At 31.2% G+C, this 24,417-nt stretch overlaps 3 protein-coding genes and 1 non-coding gene across 5 annotated transcripts; 2 read left to right on the forward strand and 2 right to left on the reverse strand.

The window, feature by feature from the left end:
* Window positions 1-5,378: 5,378 nt before the first annotated feature.
* LOC107947198 (auxin-responsive protein SAUR32) lies at window positions 5,379-6,224 on the reverse strand. Its single transcript, XM_016881773.2, has one exon. It carries the CDS (start codon window positions 5,849-5,851, stop codon window positions 5,483-5,485), a length of 369 nt encoding a protein of 122 aa, XP_016737262.1. The 5' UTR covers window positions 5,852-6,224; the 3' UTR covers window positions 5,379-5,482.
* A 4,878-nt stretch (window positions 6,225-11,102) lies between these two features.
* LOC121224363 (DEAD-box ATP-dependent RNA helicase 6-like) lies at window positions 11,103-13,214 on the forward strand. Of its 2 annotated transcripts, XM_041107565.1 has the most exons (4): window positions 11,103-11,159; window positions 11,686-11,920; window positions 12,337-12,405; window positions 12,801-13,214. In XM_041107565.1, exons 1-3 carry the CDS (start codon window positions 11,127-11,129, stop codon window positions 12,390-12,392), a joined length of 324 nt encoding a protein of 107 aa, XP_040963499.1. In that variant the 5' UTR covers window positions 11,103-11,126; the 3' UTR covers window positions 12,393-12,405; window positions 12,801-13,214. The 2 variants fall into 2 exon arrangements, with proteins under 2 accessions (XP_040963499.1, XP_040963498.1); XM_041107564.1 differs by lacking the exon at window positions 12,337-12,405.
* A 5,971-nt stretch (window positions 13,215-19,185) lies between these two features.
* Window positions 19,186-19,265, forward strand: TRNAL-UAG (transfer RNA leucine (anticodon UAG)). The gene has a single exon. It is a non-coding gene; the product is annotated as a tRNA-Leu (tRNA).
* Window positions 19,266-20,265: 1,000 nt separating this feature from the next.
* Window positions 20,266-22,315, reverse strand: LOC107947199 (ubiquitin-60S ribosomal protein L40). Its single transcript, XM_016881774.2, has 5 exons — window positions 22,035-22,315; window positions 21,854-21,940; window positions 21,072-21,174; window positions 20,644-20,710; window positions 20,266-20,489 (listed from the first exon to the last, which is right to left on the reverse strand). The coding sequence occupies exons 1-5, from the start codon at window positions 22,135-22,137 to the stop codon at window positions 20,463-20,465; spliced, it is 387 nt and encodes a 128-aa protein (XP_016737263.1). The 5' UTR covers window positions 22,138-22,315; the 3' UTR covers window positions 20,266-20,462.
* Between the last annotated feature and the right edge of the window lie 2,102 nt (window positions 22,316-24,417).

Genomic DNA, 24,417 nt, shown 5'->3' on the forward strand with positions numbered 1-24,417 from the left:
GGAGACTTCAACTAATAAAATGTACTAATAGCCTAAACTAAAAATTCTAAAAAATTTATGGTGAATAGATATATGAGTCTAGTTTTAGGGAAAATTTACGGATCTAAATTTTGAGTTTTGTAACTTGAGTTATAATTATTTTAGTGAATGCTGCGCAGGTGGACAGCTTTATTGTGAATAGTGAAATTAATTTTGAAAGTAAACTTTTATGCCCCGAACTTTTAAGTTAAGTCAAGTAACGCCTCATGCTCGACTCCGGAAACGGTCTCGGGTAAGAGGTGTTACATGCCCGGTTCAGCTCCATTTCCTGTTATGCCGAGCGGACCTTAACATAACTTAAAAACCCTAACCTTAACCTAATTTAATTAAAAATCCTAACCTAATTTAATTAAAAACCCTAACCTAATTTTACATAATTTGATAATTTTAATAACCATTAATACAACTTTTAGAGTTAATAATTTTACATTCACATAATGTTAGATTTGAAAAAATGTTTTGACGGGTACAAACAATTAATAATTTTATATAATTTGATAATTTTACTATCCATTAATACAATTTTTTGACTTAATACAATTTATCAATTAATAATTTCACAAACTTAATTTTTTTACAATTACATTCAACTATTGCGATTAGGGCATGATCGACTTGTATGGCCTGGATTCCTATACCATCCGCACAACTTCGTTTGACTGGTTGTTTCTCGGATATCCATATTCTTACGTATTCTAGTCGAGCAAGGTCGACTATTTGGTTTGCGACGTAATTCACTATCTGGTAACAACTTAAAAGGAGCAGGAGATACGGGCAGCCACTTACGTTCATCTAGGACCAATGGGAAAACGTGTCTCCATACGTTGTACATGTTTTCTAATTTGTACACTTCGTCCACATAACTCATCGGATCCAGATGGAGTTTCTGACAAGCTGCAATAACATGAGCGCATGGATAACGAAGTGCATCAAACATCCCACAGTCACAAGTCCTATTTTGCAAGTGTACACGATATTGCCCGCCAATAACACCTTGGTGCGGTCTGTCAAACTCTGTCACGTGAAACCATAAATTTTCTCGATCGTGACACACTGTGTGCATCGTGTTTGCCCTCGCCTTGGCCTTGTTAATTTCTTGAACTACCTTACTGCACCATACATGGCCTCCCTGCATTTGGCCTGCATAACTTGCTGCTCGCTTTGGAAATAGCGTCGCCAAATGAAAATATGTCTCTCGCACAACCGATGTTATCGGTAGATGACGCGTTCCTTTAAGAACAAAATTTATGCATTCTGCCAGGTTCGACGTCATATGGCCATATCGTAGGCCGCTGTCATATGCTTGTGCCTACTGTTCGAAACGTATGTTTCAAAGGTAGTCCGCTCCTTCTCCATTTTGGGATTGTAAAATTCCCAACATCTCGTGAAAATGATTTTTATTTACTTCATACCCTTCCAATATAAGATCATAACGAATAATTTATACCACTTCTACCAATAAAACTAATTCAAATTGACAAACGAAATAACACAGATATAGACTAAATATCCATGTTAGTCACTTGTCGTCGTTCACTTTTAGATGGATATTGCCTGTAATAGTTCGAAGCAACGTGTCTTAGGCAATATCTATGGTGTGTGCGCTGCCATAAGCTTCCCTCTCGATCAAATGCAGCTAGTATACCGGCGCCCCGATCTGAAATAACACAGATATTAGGTTTGGGGCACACATGCCTCCTTAACCTAGAGAGAAAAAAATCCCAGTCATCAGACGACTCCCCAGTGTTATTGCAAAAGCAATTGGAAGAATTTTCCCACCGCCATCCTGTGCCACTGCCAGCAATAGCCGATGAGTATACCTACCGAACATGAAGGTACCGTCAATTTGTACCAACGGCTTGCAGTATGGAAATGCGTCTCGGCATTGCTTAAAAGTCCAAAATAGGAGTTTGAACACTTGGCATCCACGTAGCAATTGGCCGTTGTAGTACGCATGTTCTGTTTCAAGGTCTGTGATGTCACTGGGGACGTATCTCTCTAGCACCTGACACCACTGCCATATTTCATTATATGAGGCGTCTCACCCACTATGCATCTTCTCCAACGCCTTTTGTTTAGCTATCCAAGCCTTGCGGTAAGAGGGCGTGTACCCCATTCGACTACGGATATTGGCAATTAACACCGGCACTGAAGTCCTAGGATCTGCTTTTATCGTGGGCAGTATCAAGCTAGCTAACATAGCTGAATCCATTTTGGGATGATCTTGTGAAACACCTACAAAGGGAGCACATTAAATAATGCAACATTGTATAATAAAAGTATTATTCAGATACAATCAATATTGTACCTGCAGCACATGTATGTGGACCTTTGTACTTTTTTATCTCCCACAACCCTGTCATTTTCCTTAACGAGGCGTAGATTTTCCATGAACATGTGTCATCTTGCACCGCACACTTCGCCTCAAACTTATCAGATTTTGATTTAACGACGTGGTAGTTAACGCTGTTTTTGATGCTATGTTGTTTCAAAGCACCAATAAAATTATCCTTGTTGGTAAACTGATTACCAACTTCAAGTTTACCGAAATCTACCCTCGAACTTGTACGATCACGCAACCGGTGTGGTAGATCTGGAAACTCTAACGAATCATCTGCAGATAGATCGACAATATGCATGTGGGCTGGAGGTGAGTATGCTCTGAATAGTAGATTTTCTTCCTCATCTGAACTTCTGTCAGCATCTTCAGCTTCTGTTGGAATAGGCTCCGGTTCAGAAAATAAGCCAACTTCTGCACCATCCGGCCCGGGCTCTCGAGGTGGATCCACATCAAAGTCATCTTCTAACCCACAATCATGTGTAGTGTACAAGGTCCCATTACCGGTTGACGTCGTTGGGAGTACATCATCCCTTTTTCTGGGCATTTAATAACGTCCCCAATTGGATGTAGATTGTCACCCGCTAGAACTTGATGCCACTCCCCAGTACGTATTTCTAGCATCAAACATCAAGTCACTGATGTACATGTCCCATCCACCGACATAGTGTCTTGCAGGGGATGTGCATTCGACACCGCTACCGAACATGGGCTGTTCCGTATTTTGTAATCCACTGACCGAGTGTCGGCTAGGGGTGGATCAACAGAAGAACAAAATCGATACGTGATAGACAAAACTTTCATTGGTGTCGTTCCAAAAATTTTACGCCTAATCCTTTTACTAAGTTCTGTCAAATCTATGTTCTGATTAAAAACCAGTCGCACCATATTCTTCGACAAAAAAACAACACCATTCTCGATATGGCAAACCTCACCATCGTAGTAAATAACAGTACTAATACGTTCACTTATATTTGAAACTCTAACCTTCTTAGCCTATCTAAATTGTTTCTGCTGTGACTTATGCATTCTGAGAACATTTTCTGCCTAATTTATAGCCTCAGCCCAAACATGCTAATTTACCAAAAACGCGTCCACGAGGGCACGATTTCACAAATTCTTCTCAAATAGCATCTTGCTAGAAGCGATTTTATATTATTTGCTCAGAAACGTCAAAAAAAATATTTCTTACATGACCTACTGTAGCAAAAACGCGCTGACGAGGCCGCAGTTTTACAAATTCTTCTCAAATAACATCTTGCTAGCGATTTTATACTATTTGCTCAGAAACGTCAAAAAAATAATTATTTCTTCCGTGACCTACTGTAGCAAAAGCGCGTCCACGAGGGCGCGATTTCACAAATTCTTCTCAAATAGCATCCTACTAGAAGTGATTTTATACTATTTTATCAGAAACGTCAACTCGAAATTATTTCTTCCAGGACCTAAAAACCCTTAAAAGCCTGAACCCTAAACCCTAAAAGCCAAAAAACCTAATGTGGGAAAAACCGCGAAATCGCGTCCACGTCAACGCGATGTCAAGGTACGCGCCAGGAAAGCGATTTGTTGCCACGTAAGCAACTCGCGCTGACGTGGACGCGATTTCCTGATGCATACCCTGACATCGCGCTGACGTTGAATCGATTTCGCGGGAAAAGGACCATTCTGATAAATAATAAAATAATAAGCGCATTTCGATAATTTTTGAAAAAAAAAACTTTTATTGGTAAATTGCCTGAATTTGTCAACAACAGAACAAAATTCTTTTCAAACCCAATTTGACAATTTATATATATTTTAAAGAACCAATGATTTGCACACTTGTTCAAATAAAATATACACATATCTATATTAGTAAATAATTTTGATGGACATGACAAGTCAAATAGAAATTTGTCCTTTTGTTTTTTTCTTGATATTATTAGTACATTCAACTGAAGAAAAATCCCAACTTCGTAAAAGCTGAAAGAAAGATTTAAAATTTCATGGGGCAAGCTCAGCCCACTGCCCACCAAAATGCAAAAACAAAAGGATAAAATAATATTTAGCCCCTAAATTTGGTAATTTTCTTTCTTGGTCTTTGATTCTATTGTTCATATTAGGCCTTAAATTTAGCAACTTTTCCCAATCTAACCCCAAGTGTCACATCATTACTTGATAACTTTTTAAAATTTTGAAATGCTTTTAAAAATTTGATGTGATATAATATCAAAGTATAACATATTATAACTTAACAAAATCTAAGTTTAAGGAGTAAATTTAAAAAAAAATTAATAAGTTTCAAGATTAACATGGACAAAAAATATAAGTATCAAATTAAAAAAAATTGCCAGTCAATATCACTGTATCCTAAAATAAAGAGTTAAATCATTATTTGTAGTCTGAACCTGGGTATTGTTCAAACATTAAGTTCAAATTCAAGAGTTTTCAAGGACTAAATTAAAAAAAGAAATTCAAGCCCTGATATGAAAACAATTGTTAAATTTAGAGCCTAACTTAAATAAAAGAATTCAAACCTTAAACAATTACTAAATTCAAAGCCTAACTTAAAAGGAAGAAATATTTAGCCCCTCTAAGAAAAGTTCCAAATTCATGCCCAAAAAAGATTTAACCCTAAAACAAAACTAAACAAAATAAGCAACACTCAAAAGTGTGGCCGGCAGGCAAAGATATTAGAGAAAAGACAAAAGTGGAAACCCATAATTTACAAAATCCTAAGCAGTCGAAAAAATCGCATCCCAACTTCTTCACACCTAATTTCCCTTAAGAAAGAATCAAGAAAGATTTGGTTGAAGGGTCGCGATGTTCATCGATATTAATTTAGAGGGCCACCACCACCACCACCACTTTCAAATCTAATGGCTCCAACGACAACCCTTTACAGCGTTCCTAATCCCCACAGTCCCTTTAATATCTTTCTCAAATTTATATGGTTCCAATGCTTTTTCTTAATGGAAAATTAAAGCAAAAGCAAAAGCAAAATCAAAATGAAGAATTTATGTGAGAGGAATGATCTTTTGCATTCATTTATTATTTGCAGGATTCCCATTATAAAAGCAAAAGCAAAAGCTATATATCGAAAAAATTTACATGACTTTCAATAATTCAAACCCTAAAACACCAAACATGGTGATGATGATGATGATTATGATGGTGACGATCTTTATCGATCATCCCTTGAACATTACGGAACTCCTCGACATGGCAAGGAATGGTAATAGGTCCTTTCTGATCGAACCCGTACTCATCCTCGGCTACCTTCAACAGCTGCATAAACAGCGGGTGGTTAATATAAATCACCGGAATCACGAAACGTTGTTGCTCTTCACCTTGACCCACCATGATAGCCAAACACCCTTTCGGGATATCTTTGAGGCCCTTCTTCTCATGATGATGGAAGCCATGAAGGTGTGGTATATGAAGGTGAAAATTCACATGGTGATGGGAACCTTTGTTGTTATCTCCACTCCCCATATTTTTTAAAAGAAAACGAAACCCTTTTCTTTAGAGGATCAAAGGAACTAAAGGTTATAAGAAAACGAGAGGGAAAGGCCAAGGATCAGATGAAGAAATAGCAAGTTTAAAGAGAGTCAAAGAAGAATCTGTTAATGACCTTGGAACGTTGCTCATGATAATTTGAGAATCAACGAGATAACCCACATATGAACAAAGAGAAGAGAAAAAAAAAATGAAAGTGAAGGGATAGAGGAGAACTAGATTTGGGTATTTATAATCTTAAAATTGAAGAAAAAGGGAAATTAACGGTGAATGAGGGTTTTTGGGGGTTTGCTTAGCTTATACACAAAGTCATTTAAAAATAGGTGTAAGGCTGAGGAATTTTTCTAGATAATTTTTTGCCTTTTTATGAAATGGTCGTGGTTGAGAAATTTTATAGGTCAACCGTGTGGCTACTTCCGAGAAGGAATTTTTGCTAGGTGGAATTTTATTATTAGTCCTTGTATTCTGTGTATATTATTGATCTAGTCCATATTTTTTATTTGATTATTTTTAGTCACTATGTTTATCGAATTATGAAATTTTAATCTTGACTCAAACAATAGCCATTTAAATTAGCTAACTAAAACGACATTTTTTTTTATGGATTATGTGAAAATAACAAGCTGACACGATATATAATTGTAAAAATCAATAATGATACCAAGGGGTTGGAAGGGGCCTAAGCCCCCTAAAATATAAATTTTCACTTTTTGTCCTTAAAATTTTAGAATATTTTAATTTAGTAAATGGTAAAATTACACTTTAACTTACAAATGATAAAATTTTAGTTTACTCCTTAAAAAATTATAAAGGTATAAGCTATTAAAATTGTGAAATTGGATTTTACAATATCCGCTAGCATTTGGTTAGAATTGAAGACATAAAACACGATAGTGTAAGGTCTAAAAATATCAAATTACAGTATGAGGACTAAATTTGCAACTTACTTGGTATATAAGAATTAATAGCACAATTTGACATTTTTCCCCATATTTAAGAGCTACTATTGTTGGCAATATTTGTAATCTTTGGAAGTCAACTCAAAACCTCCCTCCCCCGTATAATATCATTTTCTTTGAATATATTTTTATTATTGTACTATTATTATGAATATCTACATCGATTAAATTTCCATCCTTAAATATTTCCCAGTTAATGCCCCTAATCAGATATATTTTTTGGTTTGGTTGGTGATTGGTGTAGACTAATGGGTAAAATATCAATTTTCTTATTCATTAAGGATGAACCTAAAATTCTGAAAGTTACTTTTATAATTATCTAAGCGAAGGGTTAGCTAATAGCAATCATAGGTGAATATATTTCACAAATCCTTTCATTATTCTGGTAAAATAATTAAAATTTAACAGAGTTAACAAGTTGATTGAGGTTTATCTCGACTGGTATCAATATTATTATCAGTGCAGAAAAATGTGGGTTTAATTGTGCTGAAGCACATTATTTCCATATTTAAGGGTTAGGAGGGACTATGGGCAATTCGAGATATTATGTAAAAAGATTATTTATTATTTAAAAAATGTCATTTTCTATTTAATAGAATTATATTTAAAAGTTTTTTATAATTCTGTAAATAAATTATTTTTTAAACAATAAATATTAATTATATTATAATTTCACTTTGTTTTTTAATAATACGGAAATTAAATTAACCTATTTAATAGTAAAAAGATTAATTTAATCTAGATACCTCGTAAGTATTTTTACCAGCAATTATATGGTGTGGCGGAATGGCAGGGCAAGTTAAAGACGTTGCTGAGAGGAGAGGAAACGTGGATAACGAGCGGCAAAGGCTTCGCCACATTGGCAACAGTGGGTCTTATAATTTGCGACCGACACTGCCGGCATCTCGGTCCACACGTCAGTGTTCCGTTGCAACCATTCAGGAAAAGTGGTGTCACCTAAAAAAAATATTTTTTTTTGACGAAGGAAACTTTATTCAGGAAAAGCGAATTTGTTAGGGTTTATTTCATCAAAGTATCCTATCATTCAGGTTATTCTGTATGTCTCTGCAACATTACTGTTTGGATTAAATTGGTCCATAAACATTGAGTATACATTTAGAACACAAATTCAAATTGAAACATATGTGTACCTTTTCCATGATAACTTGGATCTGACTTGTCAAAAAAATAAATAACTAGCCTTCTTAAGTTTTAATGACATGGTATTTTGTTAACACATCATATCGAAAAATTGTCATTCGATATATATGTATATTTTATAATTTGATATATGTATTTTAAATATACTTCACCTCGAATTTGATCAGACATCTAATGGATGAATTAATAATTAGACTGAAGGAAATAAATTGATTGATATTGATGCTTTAAGGATTCAAATAAAATGTTTCCAAGGACCAATTTACAATATGTATGATAGCGTAGTGATGTTTAGTGGAATTAATCCTTTTCAAGTGGGCATTCGCCTAAAGCAAACGCGGCGGATGAGATTATCATATACCAAATTTGCCCTCCTTTTTGCGAAGCCCCAGATCTCCTGCCAGATTTCACTAAGAAATTATGATTTTTTTTATAAAAAAGAAAAACATGATAATGTAATTGTAAAGTAAAATCTTGGAACAATATCATTTTTTCTCCGCGTGATAAATCATTCTCTCATGTCAGAAAAAATTACATTAATTTAGTCATTAATTTTTTAAAATTAAATTATTTTTATTTAATAAAAATATTTAATTAAACATTAATTATTAATGATATTAGTATGATACTATTTGTCTTATATGTCACAACAAAATAAATAAATATGTAACAATGAAAATAATAATAAAAGGTTCATAAAAATAAAAAAGTATGAAATAATTATTAATTGTTATATAAGTTGTCATCTTAAAATTTTAATATTTTAATCAATATTTTTATTAAAATGCACATCAATTTGACTCTTTTTCAAGGTTAATCTTGATTTTTTTAAAAGGCTGAACAAAAATTCTAATTAAAAAATTAAATTTACAAAAAGTTAAACGTTAAAAAAAAATTAATCGAGATTTTCTCATTTGAGGTTAGAATGAATAAAAAAATAAATTTTATGATCCACTAAAATGGAAAAGTCAAGTGCAAATGTTGTAGTTGCCAAATGTCATGCAATCATTGGACAATAGAAACAGTATTTCCAATTACTACTAGTTCGGCTATCTTTTTTATATGCAAATTTCAAATTTCTTTTCAAACTTTTGCTCTCTCTTTTTTCATCTCCATGTTTCCAGATAAGAATATGCTGCCCCCAATGAGGATTTCTTTAGCTGGTGACAGATCATTGATTCATGATAAAGTAAAAAAAAAAAAACATTTACACCAAATTTAATTTAGTTTCCAACTTTCCTTTTATCATGGTAGTGGCCTCATTAGAATATGTAAAATTTATGATTTTGGTCCCTCTATTGTGTTACCAGGTTTAATATCTATGTATTTTTTAAATTACAATAATTCTAATAGAATCCACCAGTATCAATATTAAATCGAATAATTAACTCAACAAATAAATCAAAATAAATTTTAGGAAGTACCCGAGTATTTGCATATGGTGGAACTCAAATCTAAGATATCAATGTTTTTAGCGCCTAAACTTGGACCTTAAGCCAAGGCCTTATCAGCTAATATCAATAGTTTAATTCAATGTTCATTTTTTTAATATTATTAGTTAGTCCAATTTGTAAGAATTGTTAACTATTTTGTGGGGTGTGTATTGCATTTATTGGACATGTTGTAGGCACCTTAGACAAGAATTGACTAGCAACTGAAGAATGGCCAAAACATGCCCGACATCAGGACGAGGAGCACCGGCACTTCGTGACGAGGCTAATGGGACGTTGTGGCGACATGATGTACTCTCCTATTTGGCAACCACGTTTTAGACTTCAAACAGGACTTCTTCTCCCATTTAGACTCTGATTATTTTAGGAATATTTTAGTATGATTAGACCTCTAATCTTGGCCTATTTAAAGGGGCCTTCTATCCCTATTTTGATATGCCAATCAGAAAATGGTTTTTCTTTGGAGGCGACAATATGTAGTTACATATGAGTTTTTGTGAGAGTTTCATGGTAGTTATGAACAATATTTTGTACCCATTTTGTGAATGTCCTATGAGATTTACAGCATGTTTGGTTGGGTGTATTGGCTATGCCAATACACCCCTAATCAGTGGGCCCCACTTAAGCCCCCTTTAGTCCATTGTTTGGTTTATGGTAATGCTATTACGGGTGTAATACGTTACTTACTTAATCGGTGAAATCCACCGATTTGTAATACATCCCTTTTGCTCAGTTTAGGTCCTGATTCAATTTTCTTCCCTGTTTTAGCCTCCCGATTGACGCTTCTGTCTTACCCAAAGTCTTCTGTTTCTTCCTTCTACCTTTCTTCTCCACTCTCCTCGCCGTTTCTCCTTCTCCCTGTTATATGTTTTTTTTTGTATTATTATTTTCTCAATAGATCTGCGCAGCAGCACCCACCATTTTCATTTCAAATTTCCCATCTAACCGGTTTTTTTTCTTCATCTAACCAACCCTAGCAGCGTTGTTTCGTAGGACGACCCTTGGTTTTGCCACTATTTACGGCGTTAACCCATTGGAAGAAACTCCACTCTTTAACTTCCTTTTTTGCGGTTGTATATATAGATTTCTATTTTTTTCCTAGGTTTTAGAATTTGTTTGTTTTTTAGGGAGTTTAGGGCCGTGCTATGAATAATAGAGGGAGGTATCCATCGGTGCTCGGCCGTAGCCGCGGAGCGAACGCGAACCCTAGCTTTCAATCGAGGCTGGAGCAACCGCAGTATGCGCAGAGAAATTTGGTGCAGAATCATCATCATTTTCAACAACAACAACATCATCATCATCATCATCATCTGCAAACAGCAACAACATCAACAGCAGTGGCTCAGATGAAACCAATTGCCCGGCGAAAATGACTCCACTGTCGCCGATGAGGTCGAGAAGACCATACAATCTGAAGTCGTCAACTCAAGGTTCTTTTTTGTTTCTTCTCCTTTTTTCTTTTTAATTGCATTTGTGATTAATTTTTATTTAATTTTCTTGTACATGTTACGTATTGAATGTTCATAATTATATTTTTTCACAAATTAAATTTCTTGTGCATTGTTTACAGTTATTAATTTTTTTTATTGAATTTTCTTTTATGTATTTCATATTGAATTGTGCACGGTTTTACATTCTTTTTCATCTTTCAGTTCACATGATTGGAAGGCAAGGCTAAAGATGCCACCATCAGATACACGCTACAAAACGGAGGTATTTTTGTTAATGATATTAATCGAGTAGATATTGAAGTTAATACAACCTTTTTAATAATATTGCATAGCTTACCTATCGTTTTAAAAATTCCTTGAAGTTTCTGCTTTTACCAGTTATGGTTAAAGAAATTGTAGCATTGGTTTTGTTTATTTCACTATATATAATTGTCATACCTTCGTTAAACTATGAAAATTCTCGAAGGAAAAATTTCTGGCTTATGTTATTTGGGCAATGCAGGTGAATTACTCATTAATTTCCTATAAGGTATATGATTTTGAATGGACAGTTTCCAAAGATTATAACTTAAGGACACTGATACTAGTTCCTTGATGTTGAGGCCTTTTGAACAAAGGGCCATTTTTAGGCTTGCAATTGCATTTCTTTATCCTCGATAGCACTCCATATTGTTTCTCTGATATAAATTTCACACAGGGCATGGCAGTGCTTTTGTTGGTATTTGGATATTTTTTAAAATTTTAATTTTGACGCTTATGTACTGATCTGCCTATTAAATTTGTGCCAGGATGTGACTGCTACCAAAGGAAATGAATTTGAAGACTACTTTCTGAAACGTGAACTTATTATGGGAATATATGAGAAGGGCTTTGAAAGACCATCTCCTATTCAGGAAGAGAGTATTCCCATTGCTTTAACTGGAAGTGATATTCTTGCTAGAGCCAAAAATGGAACTGGGAAAACTGCAGCATTTTGCATTCCTGCATTGGAAAAAATTGACCAAGATAACAATGTTATTCAAGGTTAGATTTCATCTACATTTAATTTCTTGATTGTGTGTGTTTGTGTTACCAATTCAAGCCCAATAAAATGGTAGTGGGTACTGAAAGTAGGATTCTTTGGCCATTTCAATTATTTATTGTTCTTCTAGTTGTCTGATCTGCTTGTCAATCTGATATTGGAGAAGTGTGAGTGTCATTTGTTTCATTTCTTTTAACTGATATTTGAATTATGGGCTTTGGCATGGACGGACTTAGTTGATTGACGATCAAATCTTTGTAGCAGTTCCTTAAACATGTGCATTAGGTCCTCCATTTTGTAAGTTGGTGCAACTTTTTCCATCAGTCCAAGCAGAAATTTTCACTCATCTTTCTGAAACCTTCCAAATTAAGTTCTTTGTTGACCCTTTTGCTGTAATTTGAAATATGAGTTATATTAGGTGCAATGCCGAGGGATGTTTTCAACACACTACCACCGTTTAGCTGTGGACTATAGGAACAATTCCAAGGTGTGTCTGCTTTCTGTTGGATAATATATTTTTTAAACTGAAGTTTATAGCATTTATAATTGGCAAATTATATTAGGTGCAGAGAGAGTGAATGAGATATTTTGAGTTGTACAGCATCAGTTTGAAGTCTTATCTGCCAATTTGTTTAGTGAAAATTTGTAAAATGCAGGGCTCATTGCTATTTTAGTGTTGATTTTTCCTTGAATTTAGTTCATATTCTCAGATTGTTGAAATGTGCATTAATCAATACCTTCTGTTATTGAGAACTTTTAGGACAAAAAGATGTAGATATATTTTGTTGTATTTATCTACATCTTTGTTTATAGAGAATCGACTGAATTGCAAAATTTTAGCATCTGCTATGATGAATGTCACCTGACTGGTAATCATTTCAGGGCTTCCTGACTCAGTACTACGAACAACTGCCAGTAAGTCTAGAGAATTTGAGGTTGTATAAGGGAAACACCGAAGCAAGGGATCTGAAGACAAGTTGCCAATGCAAAGTAGTCTTGTAGTTTTTATTCGGGAACTAATCAGCCTTACACGCTTAAAGACATGCGAGGAGGGCACTTGTATTAGGTCATTGACTCAACTTCAACAGAGGGCAAGGATGCTTCTACATCAACATTGATTGAATGAAATCCATGTAATATTTGTAATTTTTCCCAGGGTCATTCATTTTCGGATATAGTTAGTGATGTGAATATGATTGTGACTAATATGCTATCTAGCATTTTGTAAAGTTTGGGTGGGCTAGAAAATTGGAAAACATATTAGTTGGTAGCTGGAAGGTTGAAATGATCTGACCGGCATTTTGTACAATGCAGTTTGAATTAAGTAATTAATAGTATTTGTGAAAATTTGGGTGATCAAGTTCAACATTGCTTAAAGGTCATAATGCTTGGCACTGGTTAAATGTATAAATTATATATCATTATTAAATTATATTTAATATTAATTATTTTAAATTATATAAATTCATATAAGAAAATTTATTATCAAGAATTTTATGAAATTATATATCATTATTAAATTATATTTAATATTAATTATTTTAAATTATATAAATTCATATAAGAAAATTTATTATCAAGAATTTTATGAAATTATATATTATTATTAAATTATATTTAATAATAATTATTTTAAATTATACAAATTCATATAAGAAAATTTATTAGGTATAATTATTATAAATTTTATTAAATCATATATTTTAATTAAAATATATTTAATATTAATTATTTCAAATTATATTTTATAGTATCATATATTATGATTTGAGTAAATTCATATAAGAATATTAATTATTAAGAATTTTATTAAATTATATATTTTAATTATAATATATTTAATAATAATTATGTTTAAATATGATTAAATTATTTATTATTGATAATAATAATCTTATTAAAATGTAAATAACAATAACAATAATCATTTACCAAAATAAATTTATGCTAAGGGTATTCTAGTCATTTTAGTTTTTTCCATTATGCTATTACACCTTTATTCCATTCAACCAAACACAAGATTACTATTACGCCTCTATTCCATTACATTCAACCAAACAGTTGATTTGCTATTACACCTCTATTCCATTACACCTCTAATCCAATACAGCGAACCAAACGTGCCTTAGGGTTTTGTTTACCAATTTACTCTTTGGGATTTTGAGCTTTATATTCGGGGTTTTGGGTAATGTATAAGTTGTACATTTAGGTTTATTTTATTCATATTGTACTCTCGTTTGTTTACTCATTTAGTGAAAAGTAGAAGTCTTATTTGCTTGTGGTTTTTCCCTCTAAGGATTTTCCACGTAAAATATTTGTGTTTGTTTTTCTTCACATTTATTATCTAGTTATTTATACGGGTCGATCACCAACATATTTTATTAAATGTTTATGTGAATTTTTTTTTTAAATTACCATTAGAAATTTAGTTGACACATTGAATTATTTTAATGAATTAAGTTGTTTGAAGGAAAAAAATTGCAAACCGATTAACAATCCCATGTCAGCACTTTAAATATAAAGATTAAAATTATACCAAATTTAAATATACCAAATTTTATGAAAAGTACGATGATTAAATATAAAGATTATGCCAAATTTAAATATAAAGATTAAATCTCTAATTTTAAAATAGTAAAGGGATAAAACTATAATTTAACCAACAAAATAAGAAAGAAAATGACTAAAAAGGAAAAGCCAAATTATACATTGAAATGTTTTAAACGAGCCAATGAACATTTCTCGTAGTATAGCGTTTTACATGAGACTTGTGACAATCCAAATTAAATGCAGGAGTCATGTTAATCACATTAAAAAGGAAAATTATTTTATTAGACCTTGAAGTTTCCATTTTATTAATTACTAGAAATGAACCACCTTTTTTTCTGGGATTGGACTAAATTAAAGGCGCATGCTTGGTTCTTATCCCATCTTAATCATAGGCAGAAATGAGTGTGCTTATGATTTTTTTTTAATTTCACAAACTAAATTAACGGATAATATAATATAAATTTGAGATAAATCTCAAAATTATAATAAATTTTAATTTATTATTAAAAAATTAAAATATTATTATTTTAAACTACAATTAAAATTTCACATATATAATCCTATATAAATTGATGAAAATTCTAAATTAGTTTGTATTATAATTATATGTCAAATCACACGTTAGATTAAAAAGTTTATTTATCCATAAATATTTAAAATATTATTATTTTGTTAATTGCAAGAATATTAATGCATGTATTGTATGTATGCATATCTTGAAGAGAGGAAAAGAGCTTGTGTGTGGGACTCTCGGTTGGCTTTGGCTTTATGACAAAGGAAGAGCAAAGTGAGGCGTAATTAAGGGCTTTTGTCACCCTTTTTTTAAAGGTTTTCCTTCCAAATGTAAATGCTAAAATAATGTTGTGAAATGGTAAATATGAAACTAATGGTTATTGAGGCAAATATTAAAGAGTTAAATATTTTTTAAGTAAAGTATTAAATTCGAATTTTGTAAATAAGTAAAATAATATTAGGAGAGCTTGATTTTGGTTTACAACCAGACTTAATTTTGAATTTAGTTTATGCATATTCAAGGGGTTAGGCAGAAGACTTATTAGATCAATCTATGGGTCGAGTTTTTATAAAATTTTACGTCCGTTTGATAATAATAAAATTAACAATAAAATAAGAGTTATATAATATTCAAACAATAACAACAAAATAGTATCAACATAATAGTGAAATGACAACAAAATAATGAGGAAAACAGTAGATTATTTTAATTTTTGCAAATTCAAACCGTGCCAAGCTCCGCCCAAACCAAAAAAAGACTTACCTGAGAAGGCTGAGACTTGGGTTTTATTTTTTCTCAAAACTCCCCCACTTTTCGAGTGGTCCAACCCATAGATAGATCTACAGCCTTACCTCCTTCCGTTGCTTTAGCTTTTCCTATAAGATTCAATTTAGCATTTCTTTTAATCTTCGATTAAATGAAACAAAATAAAAAATTAGCTAATAAAATTTAAAACTTTTTTCTCAAATTTTATAACTTTATTTCAATTTTAAAATAAAAATTCTAACTTCTAGGTCCTCAACGTATCTATTTGTCTGTTGATTTTCTCAGCTTCCCCTGTAAGGATTTAGGGTATCTAAATGACTTTTTGATGATTTTGCCTTCTGATTTTTTTTCTTTTTCTTTTCTTTTTTTTTTAAATTTGTCTTATTCTCACACGTCCAAGGAAGAGATAACAAAGCACATTACGGCATTTTCATTTGACGGTAAGAAAAGCTTGGTTTGATGTTTCTATTTGTTTTGAAAAATAATTCAACTGTAACGTTGTGGCTTAAAAAAAAATCAAATTAAGTTTACGATAACATCGATGTTCAACGTTCAATTTTATTTTCCTCTCCAATTTTGAATATGGCACAAATAATATCATAAATCATTAAACCAACCAAAATTGAATTCCATGCGCATTCGAATTTCTTCAATTTGTCTATTTTGTAAATTCAGATAACTACTGTAATTTTATATACTATTTTACTTTTTTCACTTATTTAAAAACAATATATTCTGCAATAAGATCTCGATATTATTAGCTAAGACGGAAGTTTTGAATCATTGAATACCTATATTCGAGTCCTACCATGTGGAATTACGATTTGTGGATCTCTATGTTATTTTATGCGTGAACAATCTTACAAATTATTAACAACATTATTAATATATCTTCATTTTATGTTTATATGTATTATTGTATAAAAAAATAATTATATTTATTCAATATAAAAATAAATTGATGCATTTAACTCTTTTGAGGGTGTATAATTCCATTAAATCAAAATTTATGTATTAAATTGCACACTAAATCTAAGTTGATGTATAATTTTGAGATTTGTCCTTTATATATTTATATTGTGAAAATAAAGTATTGATTTGTTTTAAATAATTTGAATTTTTAATTATAAACTGAAACCAAACAAATTTTAATTAAATTAAAATCAAATTTAATAATAATAATAATAACAATAATAACAAACAGGTTTACAAAAGTTGTGTGGTTGCTTTAACTAAAGACAAAACATACTGCTGAAACCATAATTAATATTTTTAAAAATTGGTTGACATGATTTATGTGATAATTGCCGAATCTTAAATTAATCCATCCGTATCGTGGGACAATATTTTGGAAATGGCAGAATTAAAGTGTGTAATTATTACTCAATTTCATGTCTCCAATTGAAAGGGCAACACTCAGTTTTCCTCCATTAATAATTAATTGTACACTGTTCTTATTTATTCGTTTGGTATAATCTGAAATTTAGTTTTTATTATTTATATATTTTGTTTGGTCATTTTTATTATTATTTTTTAAAATTTAGTCATTAACTTTTCTAAAATAGTCAATTTTGACCATCAACCTTTTAAAAATAGTCGAATTCTTATTTTTTAATAAAAATATTAACTAAAACTTTAAATTTTTAAATACGATAATCAAGGTGGACTTTATGCTTTTCTAAAAAAAATATGTTTTTTTTTTACTTTTTAAATTTATTATTAATTTTTAAATATTTTATAAATTTTAAATTATTTGTTGACGTAACACATATGGCAAATAATGTTATGTCTAGGGGCGCAGTCGTGGGCTAGCCGGGGCCCCGGCACTCTAAAATAATTTTTTTTTCATTTAGTCCCTTTAAAATTTTAAATATATAAGGTATGCAAATGGTAAAATTATATTTTTACTATCGTAAAAATTGAATTTTAATTTTAGCCTCTCCTAAATTTTTTTGCCTTCACACTGTCACACAAGTTGTCATGCCAATATTATTAAGAAATGAGTAAACTACATAAATAGTTACTCAACTATAAAAATTCTCATTTTAGGCACCAAAAATAAAAAAATTTACAATTTAAACATCTACGTTACATAGTTTATTTATTTTAGTGATATGACATTTTTTGACACATGGACCAAACATTAAATGCTACATGACACAATTTAGCATTGCATACCAGTTTAAACTTTAAAGTTTAAAGGACTAAAATATAATTTAGCTTGCACTAATTATTAACCAAAATAAAACATTTTATTATTTTCTGGGGTTTGGGTTCCGACCCACCCTAGTCGTTGCCGACTGAACACCGTCCTAAGCTGTCTCCTCCCGGGTCGACTCAGCCACAGCTTCCCCGCTCTGCTCAGCCGTTCGCACCATAAAGAAACGGAGTAGAATGGTATCATTCAAGAAAGTACACTATCGTCATTAACAGATTGAAAGTCAGATTAGACACAAAAACCTTTTACTTCAAACTCCCATCTTTACCATTTCCTGTTGGTACATTAATAAACCCAAAATATTCAGTACCTCTGCATTAGAGACCAACACACCCCTAACACAGATGCTACATTTATACCATTCAAAATTGAAGATTATTATCATAATTCACAGCACCAAAAGTTTTACTGCAATAATTGTATGCCCATTCTGACTAAGAAAATCATATGCAGAATATAATATTGATTTTATATTCCATCCATTCCTTGAAGGGAACAAAACTAAAATCTTGCTACTTCGTTTTGCTGAAGTTTTACAACTTGAAATCTGTTCTCTTGAATATAGGATCCTTTTATCCACCATTGCCTTTATATGTAGCAAAAACAAAGTAATTCATCCACGAACTCACAATGGCCAAAATACAAATTGTATATGCAACAAAACCAAGCATAAAAACAAGCAGCAGCTGCTGAGACACCGAGAAGGAAAACAGAGGAACGAGATCTGAGATTCTCTGCATTCGGTTTTAAAATTTTAAACGGATCGTACAATATTTTATTTTGGTTAATAATTAGTATTGGGTAAATTATAATTTAGTCCTTTCAAGTTTAATGCGGTATTCAATGGTCATTGTGCCATGAAACATCCAATGACTAGTCCACGTAACAAAAAAATGTCATATCAAATTTCTGTTAGAGTTTTTAACGGGAGTGACCAAAATGAATTAACTCAATTAATCATTATTAATATGTGATAGATTTTATCACACCTATGATCATTAAAAATTATATTAGCAAATGATTATTAGTATAGTGATAAATAATTTATTATATGAATTTATTGGTCTTATGTTTGATCCCCAAATAACATTTTTTAATTTTTTTTGTTTGAAGATTATAGAAAAGTATCACAAATTAAAATATCCTTACAATAATATCAATAATCCTTTACTGATTTTCTTATTATAAATATGTTTTATATGGCTTGATAGTCAAGCTGTGACAGTTTGGCCGAGTGGTCTAAGGCGCCAGATTTAGGCTCTGGTCCGAAAGGGCGTGGGTTCAAATCCCACAGCTGTCACTTTATTATATTTTTATTTTATTGGGCTTAAAATCCAACTTCTTAACGGGCTTGAGGCTTTTCGGTGTAATGCAAAAGACCAGGAATTAGAGTCCAACCTTACTTATTGCAACTTTACATTTTACATTTTACTTTTACTTTTTTTTTTATGAATACTTTGCCTTTTTTTAATTGCATAAGTGAATTAAAATTATCATAGGTTCCATTTAGTGGATGAAAAGGACTAGGAATTAGAGACCAACCTTAATTAAACTATACATATTCCTTCTTGTTTATTTTACTTTTTTATTATTCCAATGCTAATAATTAATTTTCTTTTGAATTTCATAAGGGAATTAAATTTATCATAGGTTCCATTTAAATATCTTGAAGAAGTATCACCCAATAATAAATTTAAGATTTAAGAAAAAAATACACCAACGACGGAAAATGAAAGTAATTTTCTTAAGTCGATGTAATAACGTTTGACGAAAATATTGTTCATGAAAGAATTTAGCATGTTCTCCAATAATAACATGGGCATGGGGCAACCAGCAATCGGATAATTCGGACTGAAAAAAGCTTTCAATCCCGGTCGGACCAAATTCAATTTGTTTTGATTGAATAATTCAAATTTATTTGATCCTCAGTTTACCATATTAGAAGCTTTGCTTCATGAATTGAAGCATTATTTGATAAAATTTTAATATTTTTTCATAAATACTTTTACAAAAAACTTAATTTTCAATCAAATAAAAAATTCAATAACTCTTTGCATAATATTTTTAAAAAATAATTATACAACATTTTAAATTATTTTTACTATTTAAAATATAAAGTATTTTTTTTAATCATAAAAAATTAAACAAGTTATAAATTAAATAAAAATATAAATTGATTCGGTTAACCGCAATTTCTTAACTTAGAAAAGAACCCTATCTAAATGGCATTAATTCGAATCAATTTTTGGGTTCAAGGTTTTTTTTTCTCGGCCCTACTACTAGGCAAAACGCAACGACAATTAACCATAAATAGAGAACTCCAATATCATATCATAAAATTCAAAATTAATGACATAAAACAAGGAGAGGTTCAAGCTTAAAGAAATCAAAGCCAACTTAGAAGGTAATTAAGATCTGTTATTAGCACTACACCATTCAAATTCCAAACAGAACATCTGAAATTGAATGACTTTAAAACTCCATCAAGATATCCAATCTACTTGATCTTCTTCTTTGGCCTCAGCTGTCAACAAAAAGAAGAAATAGTGTCAACTCGACGCACTAAAAGAAAATTTAGCATGACGCCAGATTAGGGTTACTGGATAAACTCTTAAGAGTTACGGCCTTATGGGCTTCGCATATTTAACAGATCAACAGGATTAGCGTATATTGTTTACCTGATTGCTATGCCCACACTTCTTTTTCCTGCAGTTCACAGCACGGGGGTGTAGACGAGCATAGCACCTACAACAAAAGATATCAATGGTATGGCTTTCAGTACGGACATAGAGAATAGAAAGATTTCAGTTCTAATGTGTAAGCCCGATTTCTAAAGCAGTAGGAAAGGAAAGCGATTTAACCAAGGGTGTAACATGATTTGGGGCACAATAAACAATATTGTATACTTCAAAAAATATGGGCAAAAGATGCTTATGTCAAGAATCAACAATATGAAGTTGTAGAAGAAAGAGAATATATAACCAGATGCATATGAAAAAATAAATTGATAGTGCTCGAAGAACAATTCATTACAAACAAATTTCAAACTAAGGTATCTAGAAGGAGCCTTCATATAAATAAGCAAATGAGGAAAATGCAGACATACTTGCGGCAGATCATCTTGTCCTGGTTGTATTTCCTAGCCAATGCCATCAAAGATGGCTCGATAATGCCACCACGAAGCCTCAGAACCAGATGCAATGTTGATTCTACACAATTCCGAACAAACATTCAGATAAAAAGAACAAAAATGTTCAGGCATTCAATCAAACAACAGGGAGCTTCTCCTAGATTCAGTAAAGAAAGAAGAAAAATAAGATTCAGGGATAACATGAATTCTATTTCTTCTTATCATATATAGGGGAGCTAGCTGAAACAATGTGATGGGAAACATGGATTGGTTCAATACGAGGAATGAAAACTAAATCGCAATTTGCCAGGGTAGTCTTCATCGGTTCTTTTAGCATGAACAAAATTCAATTTATTGAAACCTAAAACTTTTTCTCGATAATTTAGAAGTTCATGAACTATTTGTTTTACTCAATAATTTTATGATAAAATATTGCTTAATGGAACCTTAGTTTTACTGAATTGGATCCCTAGTGTTCCATAATTCGGAACATAGGTAAGGATTCAAAAATCACTAAGGAGATTAGGATTTCTGGTAACAGAGAGCTAAAATAGGTTCTAACAATTCCTATAGTATTAGTTGCTTGCCATCGACTCGCATTTCCTCGGTGAGAAAACAATAATTAAGCATGTTTACAGCTTTGATTCGCAGATCAGGTCGTATAAATATAAATTAAAAACAAATTGTAACATTCTATGTCCAAAATTGCGACGAATTTTCTAGAGAATCAAACAGATTTTATGTTCAGTACTACTTACCTTTCTGGATATTGTAGTCGGCAAGTGTACGACCATCCTCAAGCTGCTTTCCGGCGAAGATCAACCTCTGCTGGTCCGGCGGGATACCTAGCAAGATTTTACAAAGGATAATGTAAGCCATCTGATTCCATTCCTAAAACATGAACAGTAAAAAAAACGGAAGAAAAAGAGAAGCGTGTACCTTCCTTGTCCTGGATCTTAGCCTTAACATTGTCGATAGTGTCGCTGGATTCAACCTCTAGGGTTATGGTCTTCCCAGTTAGGGTTTTCACGAAGATCTGCATTTTCCTTAAAACTCTTATGCCGCTTATGTTTCTCTCTTTGATCCAAAATTTCTTACTCGTTTATTGGCATTTAAATAGATGGGTTTATTCGGGATTTAGGGCTTTTAGATGTTGTTTGGTTACAAGCTTATAGTTTCAATTTCCCGTCGTTTGGCAAGCCAGTTACAGATATAGGAATAGCAATATCCGGTTTTATTAGGTTAATTTATAATAGAGTATATTTAAAAAGGTTTAATGTTATAAAAAAATTTCAAACTTTTTCAAAAAAATAAATTAAGCCCTTCCGACCTTTTTACATTTAATTGAGTCCTTCAACTGAGAAAATTAATTAAATAGATTTTTTAACTAACATTGACTGTTAAAAACTAACGTAACTGATAACGTAGCGATTTAAGTTGATTTAAATTGTTTTTAAATATTCAATTTTCCATAGAATTTAAAAAAAATCATGACGTGGAACTTAATTAATAAAAATAATTTTTATTACATTTTTTTCTTTATTTTCAAATTTCTTCTCAAAATGAAGAATCCTCTCTTTTCTAAACCTAATGGTCACTACTCATCATCTTGTTGTCGGTGAAATTTCTTTTGGTTCTCGTTTTAACATTGGAATAAAGCCCTTTCTCCCCTTCTTTCTCTTTCCCTAATGATTTCCTTTGATGCTGACAGAAACTTTGTGAATCTAGACCTTGTGTTCAAAAACTTAACCTATATTCATTATCGCCATTGATTTTTTTTTCTTTGTAAGTTCAATGACTCGAAAGAATCGGAGGAATTGAGTGAAAATTTTTAGTTATCAAACATAGAACAAGTTTACACTCTTTTACTCAACTAATGGGTGAATGTATCCACCATAGTATTTTCCACCGAGGACTTTCTAATCAAATATGTATTACAAAAAGAAAAGTATAGCTTTTATTGATTAGTGCTATTGTAATATTTTTAGGAAATTTGGTAAATTTGTTTACCTATTTTTGTTAACGGGTCACTTTCTTGTTGATTTGAGTTTTATACATTTTAAACATTTGTCTTTGACTTAATGATTTGAGTTTTGTTTAGGGTATGATTATGGTTTATTTTTGTTAAAAATTGACGATGTTAGGGGTTAACTTTAGTGGTGAGGGTGGACACGAGTTTAGCAATGGTGAATGAGCTGTTTAGGATGAGTTTATCTCAATTTCACGACTAAGTAGTGAGTGGAGGATGAAGGTTGATAAAAATAACTATTAAGCTTATAGATGGTGGAAAAAATAAAAGTTTTATGGAAATATTTTATTTTGTAATTTTTCTGAAAATGCTCTGCAAATAGTGTTTGGTTGTGAAAAAAATAAATAAAAATTTTGATGGAGGAAAATCTGCAAACCTTAAAAGTTTTAACTTTTAAACATTGAAACATAATTAAAATATTTTAAAAAAAAATTCATGTCAGATCGTCATAATTAATTAGATATGAGATAAAATTTATACATATTTAATGCATACATCATTATTTTTTTTAACAGTCGTAAATGCATATATCTACTTACATAATTAGATATGAGATAAAAAGTATCATGAATGTCTTTATATTAGAAGTTAGATTGTATTTTGTTCTCTCCACTCAAATAATGGTTAAATTAGTTCCTATACATTAAATCAAATAGTAAATTGATCATTTTTTAAAAACTTCATCCATTTTTACCGTTAAAAAATCATTTTTTTAAGTTATGACCGTAAAATTTATTATAAAAAATATTTTTTATGTTTTAAAAGTGTTTTAATATATTTATTTATAAAAAGTTATGATCAAGAAGTATGGATACAACTTATTTATGTGCCTATGTTATATATTAAAAAAATATGTTTATTCGTAAAAAATAAAAATGTTATAAAATTTTTTTATCATAACTTATTTGTAAAAAAAATAAAATTTTAAAACTATGAAAAAATTATATTATTTATAAATATTGTTATAAAAGCTATTTGACACCTTATAGAAACTTTTTTTTGTTTTATAAATGTTATATATTATAATTTTTACTTAACTTACATATTGTGAAAAAAGTTATAACCTATATAATTCTTTCTCCAAAATAAATTTATATAAATTTTTATGATTAAAGTTACAAATTATATGATTAAAGTTACAAATTATTTGCATCGTGAACCCAAATATTATATGGTAGACGTTAATTATATAAGTACAAAAGGTTTTTTTGAATCATATCATGGGATATGATACCATTTGAGATAATAAAGTTAGACACAAGCACCGGATATGGCTAGCAAACTCTTTAATTT

Source organism: Gossypium hirsutum, chromosome D12 (genome assembly GCF_007990345.1).
Source record: "Gossypium hirsutum isolate 1008001.06 chromosome D12, Gossypium_hirsutum_v2.1, whole genome shotgun sequence".
Lineage (NCBI taxonomy): Eukaryota > Viridiplantae > Streptophyta > Magnoliopsida > Malvales > Malvaceae > Gossypium > Gossypium hirsutum.

Coding starts and splice junctions, on each gene's coding strand:
- LOC107947199 (XM_016881774.2), bottom strand. CDS start 22,137: ATGCAGATCTTCGTGAAAACCCTAACTGGGAAGACCATAACCCTAGAG. Junction 21,175..21,853: donor CGACTACAATATCCAGAAAG/GTAAGTAGTACT, acceptor GGAATTGTGTAG/AATCAACATTGCATCTGGTT. Junction 20,490..20,643: donor AGTGTGGGCATAGCAATCAG/GTAAACAATATA, acceptor TTTTGTTGACAG/CTGAGGCCAAAGAAGAAGAT.
- LOC107947198 (XM_016881773.2), bottom strand. CDS start 5,851: ATGGGGAGTGGAGATAACAACAAAGGTTCCCATCACCATGTGAATTTT.
- LOC121224363 (XM_041107564.1), top strand. CDS start 11,127: ATGCCACCATCAGATACACGCTACAAAACGGAG. Junction 11,160..11,685: donor ATACACGCTACAAAACGGAG/GTATTTTTGTTA, acceptor AATTTGTGCCAG/GATGTGACTGCTACCAAAGG. Junction 11,921..12,800: donor AGATAACAATGTTATTCAAG/GTTAGATTTCAT, acceptor TAATCATTTCAG/GGCTTCCTGACTCAGTACTA.